Raw genomic sequence first — 21,639 nt, 5'->3', positions numbered from 1 at the left:
TGTGTTGTATTTCTGCTCACCAAAGTGATATGGGTTAGTTTTAGAAAAATTGGAATGTGTGCAGGCCGGTGCCGAGGCTCACTAGGCTAATCCTCCATCTGCGGCGCCAACACCCCAGGTTCTAGTCCCGGTCAGGGCACCGGATTCTGTCCTGGTTGCTCTTCTTCCATTCTAGCTCTGCTGTGGCCCGGGAGTGCAGTGGAGGATGGCCCAAGTATTTGGGCCTTGCACCCGCATGGGAGACCAGGGGGAGACACCTGGCTCCTGGCTGTGGATCAGCGCAGTGCATCGGCCATAGTGGCCATTTGGAGAGTGAACCAACAGAAAAGGAAGACCTTTTTCTCTCTCTATCTCTGTCTATCAAAAAAAAAATTGGAATGTATGGGAGAATGTTAGAAAAATCTTTCCTAATCTTTGCATAGGCAGTACTCAGTGAAGTATACTTTTGTTCTTTTTAACATATTTTTTCCTTAGATGGTAAGATGAAATCCTATGTACTAATTAACAACTCTTTTTAAAAAAATGGCATGTGCCATGTCTTTTTTACATTAAAAATTGCTTTATGTGGAGGGTAGTCATTTTGCCTAGTAGTTAAGCCACAAGTTAGGATATCTGGTCCTAGAGATCCTGGGTTTGAGTCTCTGCTGACTCCTGACTCACTAGAAATCTGGAGCAGGGAAGGATAGCAGTGATGGCTCAAGTAGTTGGATTCCTGCCACCCATGCAAGAGACCTGGATTGTGGGCATTTGGGGAGTGAACCAGCAGATGGGAGCTCACTCGCTCTCTCCCTCTGCCTCTCAAATTCTTTTTTTACTATTATCGTCATCCTCATTATCACTGTTCACTATTCAAGGGGCTGGAACTGGGAACTTAATCAAGGTCTCTCATGCAAATGGCAGGATGCAACTTAAACCATCACTTCTGCCTCCTAGGTTCTACATTAGAAGAAAGCCAGTGTCAGGACTCGGATCTGGGAGTTGAACCAGGTTATCCAGTGGGATGGAGATGTCCTAACCAGCATCTCAACTGCTAAGCCTAGTACCTAAAATTTAATCAGCACTCTTGTCTGGACCTGTTCTAAGCTATTTACATCAATGGCCAATCCATATTATAGATGAATGCCATGTTTTTGAATTTGCCTACTTGCTAAAACTCATTTGTATCCCCAAAATCAATGCTTAGTATTTTTTCATCATCCATGGGCATGCTCAGAACAGCACACAATTTGAGTTATCCAATGCACAGGTTCCCAGCTGAGGTTTAATTAACAAGGTGATGCTCTGTCTTATGAATTTTGTTTAGTATTTAAAATGCCCTATAACATAGGGCTAAAATACTATCCAGTGTTCCAACATCCAAGAAGGCTTTAATATGCCTCAGGGAGAAAATAAGTGTGCTAGATAAGCTTTATTTATGTGTTAGTTGTAGTGGTGTTGGCTGTGAGTTCAGTGTTAATGAGTTAGCAATGTTTGTTAAATGAGATTTCTTTTTTTTTTTTTTTTTTTGAAAGGCAGAATTACACATACACACAGATGCAGAGAGAGAGAGAGAAAAGAGGGATCTTCCATCCCCAAATGGCTGCAACAGCCAGGGCTGTGCCAGGCTGAAACCAGTAGCCAGAAGCTGGAAGGTCTCCCATGTGGGTGCAGGGGCCCAAGGACTTAGGCCATCTTCTACTGCTTTCCCAGGTGCATTAGCAAGAAGCTAATGCAGAATTGGAGCAGTTCGGACTAAACTGCTGTCCATTTGGGATGCCAGCTCTGCAGGTGATTACTTAACCAGTTACACCACAGTGCCAACCCTAAATAATAATATTTCTTTAAACAGAAATACATATAAAACCATGTTCTGTATTAATCATTTGACAAAAATATATCAAGAGACTCACAGGAATCTAACCTTATACTTCTTATAGAAATAATGGTTCAGGCCGGCGCCGCGGCTCAATAAGCTAATCCTCCGTCTTGTGGCGCCGGCACACCGGGTTCTAGTCCCAGTCGGGGTGCCGGATTCTGTCCCGGTTGCCCTTTTTCCAGGCCAGCTCTCTGCTGTGGCCCGGGAGTGCACTGGAGGATGGCCCAAGTGCTTGGGCCATGCACCCCATGGGAGACCAGGAGAAGTACCTGGCTCCTGCCTTCGGATCAGTGCAGTGCGCCGGCCGCAGCGTGCTGGCTGCGGCGGCCATTGGAGGGTAAACCAATGGCAAAGGAAGACCTTTCTCTCTGTCTCTCTCTCTCACTGTCCACTCTGCCTGTCAAAAAATAAAAGTAAAATAAAAATTAAAAAAAAACTTCATAAATAAAAAAAAATAATGGTTCAATGTTTGTTGATTACATGGTCATCATAACTTTGTAGAGTATAACTGCTTTAATTCATTTAATTATCACCAGTGCTATGAGGCAGATATTATTGCTGCTCTGGAGAGTAATACATTGAAGTACTTCATGATTTAGTTGTCTAGTTGAACCTCATTTAACTATTTATAACAATTTATTAGTGAAACAAAGACTGGACAGTTTGGTTTCCAAGTTTACTTACCTAAGAGTTGTACTATAATGACTTTACTAAGGCTTGAAGCATTTTATAAGGAAGGTGGGGATTTATCTACAATTAAAGAAAACATGGTTAGAGGAGCAAGCTTGGAAGAATTTGGTGGCTTGTCATGTAGGAGAGGGATTAAATTTCTTTTTATTTGCATAAGTTACAACTACTGTGAATAAGAAAAGTATAGAAATGGATTTTGGCCCAGTATAAGGGCTGTTCAATGAGCAGACTGTGGGATTTAGTGAATGTATTCAAACTGCAATTATTATCCAGATCTTTAAATGACAACGTGTCAGGAATATTTATTTTTAAAAGTTTATTTATATTTATTATTTGAAAGTCAGAGACAGGTAGAAAGTGATCTGCCATCTTCTAGTTCACTCCACAAATGCCCCCCAATATTCAGGGCTGGTCCAGGCCAGAGTCAGGAGCTAGAAACTGCATCCTGCTCTCACAACGGTAGCAGGAACCAACTACTTGAGCCAGCATCTGCTGGTCAAGTGTTTTTATATTTTAAATAGGGAAATAGTTGGTGAAAAGTTGAGCTAGTTAATACCCACGGTCTCCTCTAATCTGAATATTATTCTTTTTCTTCAAATATTTATTTATTTGTTTGAAAGGCAGAGTTACAGAGAGAAAGAGAGAAATCAATCTTTGAACTGTTCACTCCCCAAGTGACTGCAATAGCCAGAGCTGGGCCAGACCAAAGCCAGAAACCAGGAGCTTTATCCAGGTCTCCCAGATGGGTGCAGGGACCCAACCACTTGGGCTGTCCTCTGTTGTTTTCCCAGGTACATTAGCAGGAAGCTAGATCAGAAATGGAACAGCTGGCGCCCATATGAGATACCGACACTGCAGGCATTGGCTTATCCTGCTGTACCACAGCGCTGACCCCTGTGATTCTTTAGTTTTGTACTTTTTGTATTATAGAACATTTTCTTCATACTGTCATAATTTCTGGTTCTTATTATAATCCGTATGTCATTGTCATTCATGATTAGTTATTTTCCCTGATTCAAAACTGGGCCAACAAACTGAAATTTAAAATCATCTAGGACTCTTTAGAATTCTCTTTTACCCATATTTTGGGTCACTCATATGTTCTTGTTCCTTCTTGATGGTTTACTTTATGTTTTCCTTTCTTATTATTAGTTCTGGCTAGTCTGGTTTTGTTTATATCCATGTCTTGTTAACATACCTCTTCTATGAGATTTTTAATATTGGGACCCCAAGCCATGTAAGACTTCTTTATAATAAATTTTTGAGTTCTCTGAACATATATGTTTTTGTAGTGCTTTAACTTTTCCAAGTCTTTCCTGATATTGCTTCATTTAAATTGGATAAAATGAACAATAATTACATTCCATCAGATAGACATTATTCTGCCTTAACAGATGTGGAGGTTAATGAATAAGCTTTCTACATAATTTTATTTTCTCATCAACTGTGTGCCACTCCAATGCTTCTAACTTAAACCATACTGACTCATTTTTATTTCTCAGATTATCTGTATTACCTAGAGTGCTACCTATTTTTATGTTGTTTTCACCCTTTGAAATATTTCATTTATAATCATTCTTCTAAAATTTTAAATTTCCCTTGTCACTACAGAGTTTTTTTGTTTGTTTGTTTGTTTTGATAGGCAGAGTGGACAGTGAGAGAGAGAGAGACAGAGAGAAAGGTCTTCTTTTGCTGTTGGTTCACCCTCCAATGGCCGCCGCGGCCAGCACACTGCGGCCGGCGCACTGCACTGATCCGAAGGCAGGAGCCAGGTGCTTCCTCCTGGTCTCCCATGGGGTGCAGGGCCCAAGCACTTGGGCCATCCTCCAGTGCACTCCCTGGCCACAGCAGAGAGCTGGCCTGGAAGAGGGGCAACTGGGACAGAATCCGGTGCCCAGACCAGGACTAGAACCCGGTGTGCCAGCGCCGCAAGGTGGAGGATTAGCCTAGTGAGCCGCGGCGCCGGCCTGTCACTACAGGGTTTGAACCATGGATATGAGATATGAAGTTTCTCCCCTTCTCTTGCCACTTATTCATGCATTTGCAAGAAAAGGAAGGAAAACAACTTATTCCCTTTTCTCCCTTCTATTGTCAGGGTAAAATAAAAAGGAAAAGTTTGCTGTCAAATAATTATTTTCTCAATTAAAGAATACCAATGTTTTGTTATTTCATTGTTTAATATCCCATATCCTCTATGTAATACTTTAACCCATTTTAATTTATTTCACTATGCAGGTTACTTATTTCCTACTCTGTACTTATGTTTTATATGGTATTAATATCTTTTTATTACTAATCCAGGTTGAAATTTTTTTTTTAAATATATTTTATTTATTTGAAAGAGTTACAGAGATAAGTAGAGATACAGAAGTCTTCCACCCACTGGTTCACTTCCCAAACGGTCTCAATGGCTGGAGCTAAGCCAAGCCAGAGCCAGGATCCTGGAATTCCATCAATGTTAAAAAACATTTGTAAAGAGAAAATGAGTAAATTGAGTGCAGTCGTCCTTCAGTATCCATAGGGGACTTGTTTTAAAGATTTATTTATTTATTTGAAAGCCAGAGTTAGAGAGAGAGAGAGAGAGAGATTTCTATTCTACTTTTTTTTTTTTTTTTTTTTTTTTTTTTGAAAGGCAGAGTGGACAGTGAGAGAGAGAGACAGAGAGAAAGGTCTTCCTTTGGTTTTGGTTCACCCTCCAATGGCCGCCGCGGCCGGCGAAAGATCGATACTGAAGTGAAATTTGTATTTCATTTTTAAATTGCTACTATACTGCTTTTATTTGGCTTCAATACTAATTAAAGAAAATTTTTACTGTAGTTGAGTTCTGATACAAACTTGGAAATACTCAGAATCATCTAAAAGTAAAGTCTAAAATAATTTTATATGTAATTAGTATAGATCAAATAAATATCAAAGAAGCTTCATCAGATATAAGGATAACATTATAGATTGTGCTTCTCTTTAAAATAGTCACATGTGATTTAGGTAGCAGATAACAATATATGAGTGTATGTAGTGAGTTTTTTTATTATAGAGAATTTTTTCAGACCAGCCTTTCTTCATTTCTGCAATGAGAAGAAATTACCATGATTTTCAGATTTCTGGTATATTTCATATTCAGAATTCCTGACTCTGTAATTTTTCCAATTTAGGCAAAAAGGACAGCTACCTATAGAAAGAGCTAAACAAGTGGAAGAATTCCTGCAGCGAAAACAGGAAGCTATGCAGAATAAAGCTCGTGCTGAAGGGCATACGGTATGATTTTTTTTTTTTTTAGATCTTAAATATACTATTCAAACTGAAACTGGAATAAGGTAAGTATAAATTAAAAATGATAATCTAACAATCTATACATAATTAAGAAATAAACATACTCAAGGTAATTTGCAGAGGGCTCAGTTTTGATAAAACTTAGTCTCTATTCTATATTTTTTTTAAACTAAAGGTAAAATTCTATTGTTACTTTGGGTAATTGGGAGTATGTTCATAATTCTTTACTTTAAAAAGCATAGAAATATATACATCAGCCCCAATATTCATACTTAAGAAATGAGTGCTTCATTGCTGGGTTTTCTGTTTGCAATAGTACTTCTGGTATTAAATAATTCTAAATAATAAACAATTTTAGAAGAAAAATGGGAAAGAAATTTGTGTAAATATATGTATCATTTAGAAACAAAATTATGTTAAAACCTGCACTTACATCAATTAACCAAATTAAGTTCTATATATAAATTAACCAAATTAAGTTATACATTTCCATACTTAAAACTCTTAAAAAGCCTTTCATTCTTTTGTCCATGGAACAACTGATTATTGTTTCTGTCAGGTAAGCACCCCATGAAGCATTATATTCACATAGGAGTGAGATCATTAGATGGCAATAGATTTTGATTAGACTTATTTATATACATTCTAAGTCCATAAGTTGTATCTTTGTGAGAAAATTGCATATTTTTTTCTTCAAAATGATATAGTAAGATAGTAAAGTTTTTAATGGTTACCATTTATATGTTTAATACATACAATTCAGTCATTCTAAAATCTAGACTTAATCTGAATTTGTATCCTTTTTCTGTATAGTAGAGGCACCTCCTGTTTTGTTTTTTTTTTCATGTTAATAGCATCTGGAATTTTAGTTACGTATTTTGTTTAAAATATTCTTGAATGATTATTAGACATCTAGTTTACTACTTTCCTCAACAATGTTCATTGCATGCTACTCTTCTGCCTTCAATTTGTTTTTCTTCTTACCACAGAATAAATTTCCAATAATTCTTTTGGAGAGACACCGGTCACCTTTTGTTGGGAAATGCCCTTATTTTTATCCTCACACTTAAATTACAATGTCTAGTGGTAATCTGCTGGTAATTTGAATAGTATTTGTACATATGCAACTGCATTATGCCTGTTTTTAGTTTTGTAAAAGATTTTATTTATTTATTTGAGAGGTAGAATTACAGACAGATCTTCCATCTGCTGATTCTCTCCCCAAATGGCCACGATGGCCAGAGGTTGGCTGATCTGAAGTCAGGCTCCAGGAGCTTCTTCCAGGTCTCTCATGCAGGTGCAGGGGCCCAAGCACCTGGGCCATCCTCTACTGTTTTTCGAGGCCAACGTGGGGAGCTGGATCAGAAGAGGTGCAGCTGGGACATAAACTGGTGCCCATATGGGATGCCAGTGCTGTAGGTGGAAGCTTAGCCCACTATGGTACAGCACCGACCCCACAAATATTGTCTTTTAGTACTTTATTTATTTCTTGACATTTTTTACTCTCCCCCCAAAGAAACGCTTTTATTTAATGAGTACAAATTTCATAAGTATAAATTTAGAAATATAGTAATTTTTCCCACAATACCCACCCTGCCATCCTATCTCCTCCTCCCTCTCCCATTCTGAGTCCCATTCTCCATTAAGATTCATTTTCAATTAACTTTATACACAGAAGACCAACTCTATACTAAGTAAAGATTTCAGCAATTTACACACAGACACACAAACTATTTGAGAACAAGTTTTACTGTTAATTCTCATGAAACAACAAAATGAGGACAGTATGGGAAGTAAGTGCATGGTGACTCCTGTTGATAATTTAATAATTAACACTCATGTGTGATGTCAGTAATCACCCAAGGCTCTTGACATGAGCTGCCTAGGCTATGGTGGCCTTTGGAATCCACAATCTCCATCAGTATTTACACAAGGCCATAAGCAGAATGAAAGTTCTCTCCTCCCTAAAGAGTAAAGTACATCCTTCTTTGATGTCCACTTCTTTCCACTGGGATCTCACTCACAGAGATCCTTCATGTAGGATATTTTTTGCTACATTTTCTTGGCTTTCTTTTTTTTTTTAAGTTTTTACTTTTTTTATTTTTTTTTAACTTTTATTTAATGAATATAAATTTCCAAAGTACGACTTATGGATTACAATGGCTTCCCCCCAATACCGTCCCTCCCACCCACAACCCTCCCCTTTCCCACTCCCTCTCCCCTTCCATTCACATCAAGATTCATTTTCGATTATCTTAATATACAGAAGATCAGCTTAGTATACATTAAGTAAGGATTTCAACAGTTTGCTCCCACACAGAAACATAAAGTGAAAAATAATAGCTGATTTTTTTAAATGATGATGAAATCAGATCAGACCTATTGTCATGTTTAATCCCAGTGAGAGTCAAGTTGGGAATTGATAATTTCTTTTTTTTTACAGAAGATCAGTTTAGTATGCATTAAGTAAAGATTTCAATCGTTTGCACCCCCATAGAAACACAAAGTGAAATATATTGTTTGAGTACTCGTTATAGCATTAAATCTCAATGCACAGCACATTAAAGACAGAGATCCTACATGAGGAGTAAGTGCACAGTGACTCCTGTTGTTGACTTTACAAATTGACACTCCTGTCTATGGCATCAGTAATCTCCCTATGCTCCAGTCATGAGTTTCCAAGGCTATGGAAGCCCTCTGAGTTCTCCAACTCTTATCTTGTTTAGACAAGGTCATAGTCAAAGTGGAGGTTCTCTCCTCCCTTCAGAGAAAGGTACCTCCTTCTTTGAAGACCTGTTCTTTTCACTGGGATCTCACTCACAGAGATCTTTTGCCAGAGTGTCTTGGCTTTCCATGCCTGAAATACTCTCATGGGCTTTTCAGCCAGATCCGCATGGGATCCTTAAGGGCTGATTCTGAGGCCAGAGTGCTATTTAGGACATCTGCCATTCTATGAGTCTGCTGAGTATCTCACTTCCCATGTTGGATCACTCTCCCCTTTATTTATTCTATCGGTTAGTGTTAGCAGGTACTAGACTTGTTTATGTGCTCCCTTTGACTCTTAGTCCTTTCATTATGATCAATTGTGAACTGAAATTGATCACTTGGAATAGTGAGATGTCATTGGTACATGCCACCTTGATGGGATTGAATTGGAATCCCATGGTATGTTTCTAATTCTACCATTTGAGGCAAGTCAGCTTGAGCATGTCCCAAATTATACATCTCTTCCCTCTCTTATTCCCACTCTTATGTTTAACAGGGATCATATTTCAGTTAATTTTCAACACTTAAGAATAACTGTGTATTAATTACAGAATTAAACCAGTCATATTAAGTAGAACAGACAAAAAAACTACTAAGAGGGATAATGTATTAAGTTGTTCATTAAGTCAGGGCTATGCTGATCAAGTCACCGTTTCCCACAGTGTCCATTTCACTTCAGGAGGTTTCCTTTTTGGTGTTCAGTCAGTTGTCACCGATCAGGGAGAACAACATATGGTATTTGTCCCTTTGGGACTGGCTTATTTCACTCAGCATGATGTGTTCCAGATTCCTCCATTTTGTTGCAAATGACTGGATTTCGTTGTTTCTTACTGCGGTATAGTATTCTAAAGAGTACATATCCCATAATTTCTTTATCCAGTCTACCGTTGATGGGCATTTAGGTTGATTCCACGTCTTAGCTATTGTGAATTGAGCTGCAATAAACATTAGGGTGCAGACCGCTTTTTTGTTTGCCAATTTAAATTCCTTTGGGTAAATTCCAAGGAGTGGGATGGCTGGGTCGAACGGTAGGATTATCTTCAGGTTTCTGAGGAATCTCCAGACTGACTTCCATAGTGGCTTGACCAGTTTGCATTCCCACCAACAGTGGGTTAGTGTCCCTTTTTCCCCACATCCTCACCAGCATCTGTTGTTGGTAGATTTCTGCATGTGAGCCATTCTAACCGGGGTGAGGTGAAACCTCATTGTGGTTTTGATTTGCATTTCCCTGATTGCTAATGACCTTGAACATTTTTTCATGTGCCTGTTGGCCATTTGGATTTCCTCTTTTGAAAAATATCTATTGAGGTCCTTGGCCCATCTCTTAAGTGGGTTGTTGGTTTTGTTTTTGTGGAGTTTCTTGATCTCTTTGTAGATTCTTGTTATTAACCCTTTATCTGTTGCATAGTTTGCAAATATTTTTTCCCATTCTGTCGGTTGTCTCTTCACTCTCCTGACTGTTTCTTTTGCAGTACAGAAACTTCTCAATTTGATGCAATCCCAATAGTTGATTTTGGCTTTGACTGCCTGTGCCTCCCGGGTCTTTTCCAGAAATTCTTTGCCTGTGCCAATATCTTGAAGGGTTTCTCCAATGTTCTCTAGTAACTTGATGGTGTCAGGTCGTAGATTTAGGTTTTTAATCGATGTTGAGTGAATTCTTGTGTAAGGTGTAAGGTAGGGGTCTTGCTTCATGATTCTGCACGTGGAAATCCAGTTTTCCCAGCACCATTTATTGAATAGACTGTCCTTGCTCCAGGAATTAGTTTTAGATCCTTGATCAAATATAAGTTGGCTGTAGATGTTTGGGTTGATTTCTGGTGTTTCAATTCTGTTCCATTGGTCTATCCATCTGTTTCTGTACCAGTACCATGCTGTTTTGATTACAACTGCCCTGTAGTATGTCCTGAAATCTGGTATTGTGATGCCTCCGGCTTTGTTTTTGTTGTACAAGATTGCTTTATCTATTCGAGGTCTCTTGTGCCTCCATATAAATTTCAGCACCATTTTTTCCAGATCTGAGAAGAAGGTCTTCGGTATCTTGATTGGTATTGCATTGAATCTATAAATTGCTTTTGGGAGAATGGACATTTTGATGATATTGATTCTTCCAATCCATGAGCATGGAAGATTTTTCCATTTTTTGGTATCCTCTTCTATTTCTTTCTTTAAGGTTTTGTAATTTTCATCGTAGAGATCTTGAACGTCCTTGGTTAAGTTTATTCCAAGGTATTTGATTGTTTTTGTAGCAATTGTGAATGGGATTGATCTTAGAAGTTCTTATTCAGCCATGGCATTGTCTGTGTATACAAAGGCTGTTGATTTTTGTGCATTGATTTTATACCCTGCTACTTTGCCAAACTCTTCTATGAGTTCCAATAGTCTCTTAGTAGAGTTCTTTGGATCCCCTAAATAAAGAATCATACCATCTGCAAAGAGGGATAGTCTGAGTTCTTCCTTCCCAATTTGTATCCCTTTAATTTCTTTTTCTTGCCTAATAGCTCTGGCTAGAACCTCCAGAACTATATTGAATAGCAGTGGTGAGAGTGGGCATCCCTGTCTGGTACCAGATCTCAGTGGAAATGCTTCTAACTTTTCCCCATTCAATAGGATGTTGGCTGTGGGTTTTTCATAGATTGCTTTGATTGTATTGAGGAATGTTCCTTCCAAACCCAGTTTGCTTAGAGTTTTCATCATGAACGGGTGTTGTATTTTATCAAATGCTTTCTCGGCATCAATTGAGATAATCATATGGTTTTTCTTCTGCAGTCTGTTAATGTGGTGTATCACATTGATTGTCTTGCGCACATTAAACCATCCCTGCATACCAGGGATAAATCCCACTTGGTCTGGGTGGATGATCTTTCTGATGTGTTGTTGCATTCTATTGGCGAGAATTTTATTGAGGATTTTTGCATCTATGTTCATCAGGGATATTGGTCTGTAATTCTCTTTCAGTGCTGCATCTTTTTCCGGCTTAGGAATTAAGGTGATGCTGGCTTCATAGAAAGAATTTGGTAGGATTCCCTCTTCTTCGATTGTTCTGAATAGTTTGAGAAGAATTGGAGTTACTTCTTCTTTAAATGTCTGGTAGAATTCAGCATTGAATCCATCTGGTGCTTGGCTTTTCTTTGTTGGGAGGGCCTTTATTACTGTTTCAATTTCTGTCGCAGTTATGGGTCTGTTTAGGTTTTCGATGTCTTCCTGGTTCAATTTAGGTAGGTTGCACGTGTCCAGGAATCTATCCATTACTGATGGGTTTCCCTGTTTGCTGGCATACGTCCTTGTAGTAATTTCTGATGATTCTTTTTATTTCTGTGGTGTCTGTTATGTTTCCTTTTTCATCTCTGATTTTATTGATTTGGGTCTTTTCTCTTCTTTTTTTAGTTAGTTGGGCCATGTCTTGGCTTTCTATGCCTGAAATGCTGTCATGGACTTTTCACCCGGACCAGAATCCCTTAAGGGCTGATTCTGAGGTCAGAGTGCTGTTTAAGTGATTGTCATCCTATGAGTCTGCTGTGTGGACTGCTTCCTGTGTTGGAACATTCTCTCCTTTTTAATTTTAATTCTATTATTATTACCAGACACTTGATCTTATTTATATGATCCTTTTGACACTTAATCCTATCTATATGATCACTTTAACAATTGATATGATCACTTGAACACTTATAATGGCATTTTTACTACGCAGCTTCATGGAATTCATGATTTATGGCATATTTTTTAACTTAACACTTAAAAGTAACTCCGGGCCGGTGCCGCGGCTCAATAGGCTAATCCTCTGCCTGCAGTGCCGGCACCCCGGGTTCTACTCCTGGTCGGGGTGCCGGATTCTGTCCCGGTTGCCCTTCTTCCAGGCCAGCTCTCTGCTGTGGCCCAGGAATGCAGTGGAGGATGGCCCAAGTGCTTGGGCCCTGCACCCCATGGGAGATCAGGAAAAGCACCTGGCTCCTGGCTTCGGATCAGCGCCATGTGCCGGCTGCAGCGCACTCGCCATGGCAGCCATTGGAAGGAAGACCTTTCTCTCTGTCTCTCTCTCTCACTGTCCACTCTGTCTGTCAAAAAAAAAAAAAATTCTGTAGCAATGTATACAGAACTATACAGTTTGGTAGATACAAACTTTCTCCTCCCTATATTATTCCCACTCTTATTTTTTATTGAGATCTATTTTTTAGCATTTATTTATTTATTGGAAAGAGTTACACAGAGAGAGAGAGAGAGAGAGAGAGGGAGAGAGATAGAGAGAGAGAGGTCTTCCATCTACCAGTTCACTTCCCAGTTGGCTGCAATGGCCAGAGCTGTGCTGATTCGAAACCAGGGCCCAGAGCTTCTTCCAGGTCTCCTGTGTAGTTGTAGAGGCGCAGGGACTTGAGCCCTCTTCCACTGCTTTTCCAGGCTACATCAGAAAGCTGGATCAGAAGTGGAGCAGCCAGGACTTGAACCGGTGCCCATATGGGATTCTGGCACTGCAGCCGGCTGCTTTACCTGCTACACCACAGTGCCGGTCCCTAAGATCTATTTTCATTAGACTTTATAGACATATGATTAACTCTATGTCAAGAAAAGAGTTCAACAAATAGCATGAAGAAGGAAAAAAAAAAAAAAACTGTTCCTCAATAGTCAAGATGAGGGCTGTTCAAGTCATTGCTTCTCAAAGTGTCAGTTTCACTTCTACAGAATTCCTTTTGAGTGTTCTATTAGTTATCACAGATCAGGGAGAACAAACATATGGCATTTGTCCCTGTGGGACTGGCTTGTTTCACTAAGTATGATGTTTTTCAGATTCATCCATTTTGTTGCAAATGACCGGATTTCATTTTTTTAACCACTGTATAGTATTTCATAGAGTACATATCCAGTAATTTATTTATCTAGTCTTCAGTTGACAGGCATTTGGGTTGATTCCTTGTCTTACATATTGTGAATTGAGCTACAATAAACATGGAGGTGCAGATAACACTTTTACTTGCTGATTTCCTTTCCCTTGGGTAAATTCCCAAGAGTGGGATGGCTGGGTCATATACTAAGTCTGTATTCAGATTTCTGAGGTATCTCCAAACTTTCTTCCATAGTGGTTTTACCAGTTTACATTCCCACCAACAGTAGATTAGAGTACCTTTTTCCCCACATCCTCGCTGGTATTTGTTTGTTGATATCTGTATGAAAGCCGTTCTAACTTGGGTGAGGTGAATTCCCATTGTGGTTTTGATTTCCATTCCCTGACAACTAGTGATCCTGAACATTTTTTGACCATTTGGACTTATTCTTTGGAAAAATGTCTGCTTAAGTGCTTTGCCCATTTCATAACTAGGTTGTTTGTTTTGTTGTTGTTGACTTTCTTGATCTCTTTATATATTCTGCTTATTACTCTTTTATCAGTTGCATAGTTTGCAAATAATTTCTCCCATTCTGTCAGTTGCCTCTTCACTTTCCTGACTGTTTCTTTTGCAGTACAGAAGCTTCTCAATTTGATATAATTCCATTTGTTAATTTTGGCTTTGATTGCCTGTGCCTTTTTGGGTCTTTTCCAAGAATTCTTTTCCTGTCCCAATGTCTTGCAGGGTTTCCCAAATGTTCTCTAATAATCTGATGATATCAGGTCATAGATGTAAATCTTTAATCCATTTTGAGTGGATTTTTGTGTAAGGTGTAAGGTAGAGGCCTTGCTTCACACTCCTGCATGTGGAAATCCAGTTTTCCCAGCACCGTTGGTTGAAGAGACTGTCCTTGCTCCAGGGATTGGTTTTTGCTCCTTTGTTCAATATAAGTTGGTTGTAGATGCTTGGATTGATTTCTGGTGATTCTGTTCTGTTCCATTGGTCTATCCATCTGTTTTTGTAGCAGTACCAGGTTGTTTTCATTACAATTGCCTTGTGTTATATCTTGAAATCTGGTATTAGGATGCCTCCAGCTTTGTTTTTGTTGTCTAAGATTGCTTTAGCTGTTCGAGGTCTCTTGTGTTTTCATACGAATTTTAACATAATTTTTTCTAGATCTGAGAAGAATGTCATTGGTATTTTGATTGGTATCCCACTGAATCTGTAAATTGGTTTTGGAAGAATAGACATATTGATGGTATTGATTCTTCCAATCCATGAACATGGAAAATTTTTCCATTTTTTGTATCTTCTATTTCTTTCTCTAATGTTTTATAATTCTCATTGAGAAGATCTTTGACATCCTTGGTTAAATTTATTACCAAGTATATAATTTTTGGTAGCTGTTATGAATGGGATCGATGTTAGAAGTCTATTCTCAGCTGTGGCATTTTGTGTGTTTACAAAGGTGTTGATTTTCATGTATTCATTTTATATCTTGTTACTTTACCAAACTTTTGTTGAGTTCAAATAATCTCTTGGTGGAGTCTTTTGGCTCCCCTATAAATTGAATCATGTCATGTGCAACTAGGGGTTGTTTGACTTCCTCTTTCCCAATTTGAATCCCTTTGATTTTCTTTTTTCTTGCCTAATGGGTTCTGGCTAAAACTCCCAGTACTATATTGAATAGCAGTGGTGTGACTGAGCATCATTGTCTGGTTCCAGATCTTAGTGGGAATGCACCTATCTTTTCCCATTCATCAGGATACTGGCCATGGGTTTGTCATAAATTGCCTTTATTGTGTTGAGGAGGGTTCCTGCTAAACCCAATTTGCTTAGAGTTTTCATCATGAAAGGGTGTTGTATTTTATCAAATGCTTTCTCTGCATCTATTGAGATAATCATATGGTTTTTCTTCTTCAATTTGTTAATGTGATGTATCACATTGGTTGATTTGTGCATATTACCCTGCATACCAGGGATAAATTCCACTTGGTCCTGGTGAGTGATCTTTCTAATGTGTTGTTGGATTCTATTTTCCAAAATTTTTTTGAGAATTTTGCATCTGTGTTCATCAGAGAAATTGATCTGAAGTTCTCTTTCCCTGTTTTGTCTTTTCTGGGTTTAGGAATTAAGGTGATGCTGGCTTCATTGAAAGAATTTGGGAGGATTCCCAACCTTTCAGTTGTTTTGATTAGCTTGAAAAGAATTGGAGTTAGTTTTTCCTTAATGTCTGGTAGAATTCAGCAGTAAGCCATTTGGTCCTGGGCTTTTCTTTGTTAGGAAGGCCCTTATTACTTTTCATTTGCCGTCTGGTTGTGGGTCTAATTATGTTTTCTGTGTCTTCATGGCTCAATTTAGGTAGGTTGTATGTGCCAGGAATCTATCCATTTCTTCTAGGTTTCCCAGTTAGTTGGCATACAGCTCTTCGTAGTAATTTCTGATGATTCTTTTTATTTCTGTTGTGTCTGTTATTACATTTCCTTTTTATTCCTAATTTTATTAATATGGGTCTTCTGTCTGCTTTTTGGTTTGTTGGGCCATTGGGGTGTTAATTTTGTTTGTTTTTTTCAAAAAACCAGCTCTTTGTTTTGCTAATTTTATGTATTTTTAATTCAATTTTGTTGATTTCTTCTCTAATTTTAATTATTTCTTTTCTCCTACTAGTTTTGGGTTTGGTTTGCTATTATTTTCCTAGATCCTTAGATGCATTGATAGCTCAATTATTTCGTGCCTTTTCTATTTCTTGCTGTAGGTACCAGTTGCTATAAACTTTACTCTTAACACTGCTTTTGCTGTATCCCATAAGTTTTGATATGTTGTATTGTTATCTTCATTTGTTTCCAGAAATCTTTTGATTTGTGTTTTGATTTCTTCTCTGATCCACTGTTCATTCAGGAGCATGTTGTTCAGCCTCCATGTGTTTGCATATGTTCTAGAGATTCCCAAGTTGCTGTTTTCAGCTTCATTTTGTTGTCTGAGAAGATACATGGCATTATTTCAATTTTTTTTTTTTTTGACAGGCAGAGTGGACAGTAAGAGAGAGAGAGACAGAGAGAAAGGTCCTCCTCTTCCGTTGGTTCACCCCACAATGGCCGCCGCAGCCGGCGCACCGCACTAATCTGAAGCCAGGAGCCAGGTGCTTCTCCTGGTCTCCCACCCGGGTGCAGGGCCCGAGGACCCAGGCCATCCTCCACTGCACTCCTGGGCCACAGCAGAGAGCTGGACTGGAAGAGGGGCAACCGGGACAGAATCTGGTGCCCCGACCAGGAGTAGAACCCCTGGTGCCGGCACCGCAGGTGGAGGATTAGCCTACTGAGCCGTGGCACCGACCATTATTTCAATTTTTTTGAACTTGCTGAGACTTGCTTTATGGCCTAGTATGTGGTCAATCCTAGAGAAGGTTCCACGCACTGGGGAGAAGAATGTGTATTCTGCAACTGTAGGATGAAAAGTTCTGTTGATATTTGTTAGGTGCATTTGGTCTTTAGTATCGATTAATTCAGCTGTTTCCTTGCTGATTTTCTGCCTGGTTGATCTGTCCATTGCTGAATATGGGGTATTGAAATTCCCCATTACTATTGTATTGGATTCTATGGCTCCCTTTAGCTCCCTTAACATTTCTTTTTAAGTAGCCAGATAGTTAAATCTTCCTATTGAATTGATCCCTTAATCATTACATAGTGCCCTTCTTTGTCTTTTTGCAGTTGTTGTGTTAAAGTCTATTTTGTCTGATATTAGAATGGCTACACCAGCTCTTTTTTGGTTTCTGTTAGCATGGAATACCTTTTTCTATAATTTCACTTTCAATCTGCATGCATCTTTGTTGGTGAGATGTGTTTCTTGTAGGCAGCAATAGATGGGTCTTTTTTTTTTTTTTAATCCATTCAGCCAGTCTGTGTCTGGAGAGTTGAGGCTGTTTACATTCAAGGTGACTATTGATAAGTAATGAATTTTCCCTGCCATTTTTCCATAAATATTCTTATTTTTAGTTCAGATTTTCTTTGTACTCTTACTGGGAAATTTCCGTCCTTTACCTTCTTTTGTAGTGATAACTATGTTTCTGTGTTTCTTTGTGTAAGGTATCATTAAGTATCTTTTGCAGTGCTGGACAGGTGCTGACAAATTCTTTCAAGTTCTGTTTGTTGTGGAATGTCTTTATTTCACCTTCATTCATAAATGAGAGCTTTGTAAGGTATAGTATTCTCAGTTGGCAGTTCTTTTCCCTTAAGAGTGGGAATATATCTCGCTAGTCTCTCCTAGCCTGTAGGGTTTCTGATGAGAAGTCCGCTGTGAGTCCAATTGCAGATTCTCTGAAAGTAATCTGGCATTTCTGTCATGCACATTTTATAAATTTTTTTTATAGTTTACTGTGAAAACTTTGATTATAATGTGTCGTGGTGAAGAACTTTACTGGTCATGTCTATTAGGAGTTCTTTGTGCTTCTTGTACTTAGATATCTTCTTCTTTCTCCAAATTGGTGAAATTTTCTGTTATTACTTCATTTTAAAGGCCTTCTAATCCTTTCTCTCTTTCTGCACCTTCAGGACCTCCTAGAACCCATATCAAAGACCCAATTGGGTCTTTGATAGTATTCTGTAGATTACCAATGATGTTTTTTAGTTTCTTATTTCTTCTTCTTGTGTTTTGTCTGACTGTATAATATCCTGTGTTTTTGTCTTCTAAGTCAGATATTCTTCCTTCTGCTTCACTGATTCAGTTTTAAGGCTTGGCACTGCATTTTTTATTTGTTCTATTGAATTCTTCATTTCCAAAATTTCATTTTGATTTCTCTTTAAGATATCAATTTCATGGGAGAAATTTTCTTTCATGGCATGTGTGGGTTTCATTTGTTTGTGCATTTGCTTCTGATTACTTCTAAGTAATCATATGATACATTTTTCGAATTACATTTCTGGCATTTCTTTTTGTATTTTTTAAAAATATTTATTTACTTGAAAGTCAGAGTTACACAGAGAGTGAAGGAGAGGCAGAGAGAGTGAAAGAGAGAGGTCTTCCATCCGCTGGTTCACTCCCCAATTAGCCACAGCAGTCAGAGCTGCGCTGATCCAAAGGCGGGAGCCAGGAGCTTCTTCCAGGTTTCCCACATGGGTGCAGGGGCCCAAGGACTTGGGCCATCTTCTACTGCTTTCACAGGCCACAGAAGAGAGCTGTATTGGAAGTGCAGCAGCCGGGATTCAAACCGACGCCGATATGGAATGCTGGCACTGTAGGCAGCGGCTTTACCCACAATGCCACTGCGCCAGACCCTTGGTATTTCTTAAATCTCATCATCCTCACAATCTACTATTAATTGTTGCGTTCTTTTGTTGGTGTCATGTTTTCTTCCTTATTCTTATTTCTTGAATTGGTACATTTGTTATTTGGCATTTGTGGAGATACTCGTTGGTTTCTTCTTTTTTTTTTTTTCTGCTTTGGGCTTTTATCTTTGGGCTGTGTCTGTGAAGAGTTAGTGGAGTGTCTGCTTTCAGGGATTACCTAGAGGTGTGTGGTAGGTATAATCAGAGGGAGGTGTGTGCTTGTCTGTTGGCATAGGCTCAGCTGAGCTCCTCTCCTTGAAGGAGACCAGTTCCTGGGTGCTATCCCCAGTGGGTGTATTATTCATCCACTCTGCCACAAGCACCACACAAAGGATCCGTGCAGTCCTCAGTGTAAGCTCAGTTTCCCCAGCAATGTCCCTTGCCAGGTAACCAGGGAGCCTTGAACGTGTGGAGCCTCCCAAAGTGACTGCCCAAAGTCCCAGCCACACCGAATCCTCCCATTGCAACTTCAATGCTTTCACAATCCCAGCACACATGCCTCCCACTGTAATGAGCACCCAGCCCCCTGTCTGTTCTGCCCACCAGACTCAGGAGTCTCCCCTTGGCTGGTTGCTGGGCATGAATAGGAGGTGGTGTAGCTGTTACATATGTCCAAAATGGCACCTACTCTCTGTCGGCTTGTTACAGGACGCCGTTGCAGGGTGATCAGGGAGAGAGAAAACGTGCCCTCCCACTTGTTTTTTCTCCTCTAGTTTGGCAGGTATACTACCCACAATGGGGCTTCAAGCCAGATACCCTCTAAGCTCTTCTTACAGCTTTGTCGCCAGTGTCTTGGGCTGCTGCTTTCTGGTCTTGCCTCACCCTCCAATGCTGGTACGCAGGCTCTCAGCTGCTGAGGTCCTGAGTTGTTTGTGTCCATGACTTCCACGTAAGTCCACTGTGTCCCCCCAATTTTCGTGGAGTTTCCTCTGCTGTTTTTTCCCTAACTCTTCCCTGAGACTGTATGCTCCACTTTTTTTAAACTATCTTCTCTCAGACTAGAGCAGCAAGCTCCCTCTCTTCTAGTACTTTAAAGATGTCTCTCCACTAATGTTCTGGCATGTCCTGTGTCTGGCAATAAGGTTTCTGCCATTGTTACCTTTTTCCTCTGTATAAAATGTGTCTTTTTTCTATGACTACTTTTTTGTTGTTGTTAAGATTTATTTTATTTGTTTCAAAGGCAGAGTTAGAGAGAGAGAAGAAAATACAGAGAGAGATCGAGAGATCTTCCATCTGCTGGGTCACTCCCCAACTGGTGGCAATGGCCAGGGCTAGTTCCGAGCAAAGCCAGGAGATTCTTTCAGGTCTCCTACATGGATGCAGGGTCCCAAGCACTTGAGTCATCTTCTGCTGCTTTCCTAGGAGCATTAGAAGGAGCTAGATTGGAAGTGGAGCAGCTGGGACTCAAACCAGTGCCCATACAGGGTGGCTGGTGTTGCAGGTGGTGGCTTTACCGCTACACTGGCCCCCTGATGACTTCTAAATTTTTTTCTTTATCACTAGAAGCTGGTTGATTATGATGTGGCTTGTATAATTTTCTTCATGTCTATTTTGTTTATTTTTTCTTTGGTTTTTGCTTGTTCATGTAGTCACTCCTTATACAAAATTACTTATCCTCTGTTTTTTCAAAGAAGTCAGACAGCATTCGCCATGTTTAAGTAGCTGGCCATAGAAATTCCAGCAGCACATTGATCTAAAGGGCATTCCAGATTATGACACTAATTTTGCCATTCTTCTCCTACTTGTATAATTTCATGGTAAACAAAGTGACCCTTGTCTTCTGCTGCTTCTTCTTGGGAGCAGTGTAAGTCTTCTTGCTTTTCTTAGTATCTCCATGAAGTCTCAACACAAGATGAAAAGTAGTCTCCCTTTGAATGTTGTAATCAAAGTACATTCTCCATCCATTTGCTTTCAGTTAGTGATAAGAAATTCACTTTTTATCCTGTTTCTTGACCTTTGCATTTTCTATTGTGTCTGAGGGTTCAACCTCCAGAGTTATAGTCTTCCCTCTTAGGTTTATACAAAAATCTGTATGTTGTTGGCAATTCCACCACAGAGAAGATGGGAAAGCTTAATGTTTGTGGGGAGCAACTGGGAGCAACTCGGACTAGACTAAGTTACTGGAATTAAGACTTATTCTATGTATCTGCTCTCCCACAATATGGCGCTGGGAGAGGAGGAAACAGCTTCTACACAGCTGCCTCCAGTTCAACCAATAAACTGTAGGACCTACTCCTGATTGGAGGAGAGCAGCGTACTCGGCATGTGGGTAGCAGAGTTGGGATTGGTGGAAGAGGACTATAAAGGAGGAGAGAGACAACATGCACCAGGAACATCTATCTGAAGGAACACCTGTGCAGCCCCCGAGAGAGCCGGCCGGTGGTGTGCCGCTCCCCCGAGGAAGTGGGGAAAGTGGCTAGGGGGAACTGCCCTTCCACGGAGGTGGGAGGGACGGTAGCCAACCCGGGAAGAACCAGCAGCAAACCCGGGGAGGGCCGAGCAGACGAAAGAACAACGCAGGGTCCTGTGTTGTTCCTCCACGAAGACGGGGAGCGACATAATGGTGCCGTGACTCGGATATGAAGCCTAGGCAGGGTTTAGTGTCGTTCCTCCACGAAGAGGGGGAGCGACAAATGTTTATTTTGTATTAAGGTTCATTGAGCTCCAATCTTTGAATTTATAATTTTTATCAAATTTGGAAAAATATTCTGCCATATTTCTTAAAATCTTTTCAATCTTTCCTGTTCTGAGAATTTAGTACACATCCATGAGCCTATTTGTTGCTCTCCCAGCCTCTCATTAATGCTCCTTTCATTTGTTTGTCTTTTTTTCTCTGTTTCATTTTAGATGGTTTCTATTGCTGTTTTCAGCTGAATCAATCTATTCTTCTGTGTGTTACCTGCTGTTAATCCCATCTAGA

General features: G+C 39.6%; 1 protein-coding gene across 23 annotated transcripts in view; it reads left to right on the top strand.

The window, feature by feature from the left end:
- NEK1 (NIMA related kinase 1) overlaps positions 1-21,639 on the top strand; it is a 203,320-nt gene that overhangs the window by 77,063 nt on the left and 104,618 nt on the right. For all 23 annotated transcript variants that reach the window (XR_011386262.2, XR_011386261.2, XR_016228912.1 and 20 more), the window contains one exon: positions 5,698-5,800. Coding sequence is in view for 15 of the 23 variants with exons in the window: in XM_070068291.2 (XP_069924392.2) it covers positions 5,698-5,800 (103 nt within the window). In the remaining 8 variants the exon portion in view is untranslated. The remainder of the gene's footprint in view (positions 1-5,697; positions 5,801-21,639) is intronic.

Source organism: Oryctolagus cuniculus, chromosome 2 (assembly GCF_051225735.1).
Source record: "Oryctolagus cuniculus isolate XC-2025 breed Fujian yellow rabbit chromosome 2, ASM5122573v1, whole genome shotgun sequence".
NCBI lineage: Eukaryota > Metazoa > Chordata > Mammalia > Lagomorpha > Leporidae > Oryctolagus > Oryctolagus cuniculus.
Note: the sequence above shows the minus strand (reverse complement) of the source record. Positions and strands in the feature narration are given on the sequence as shown.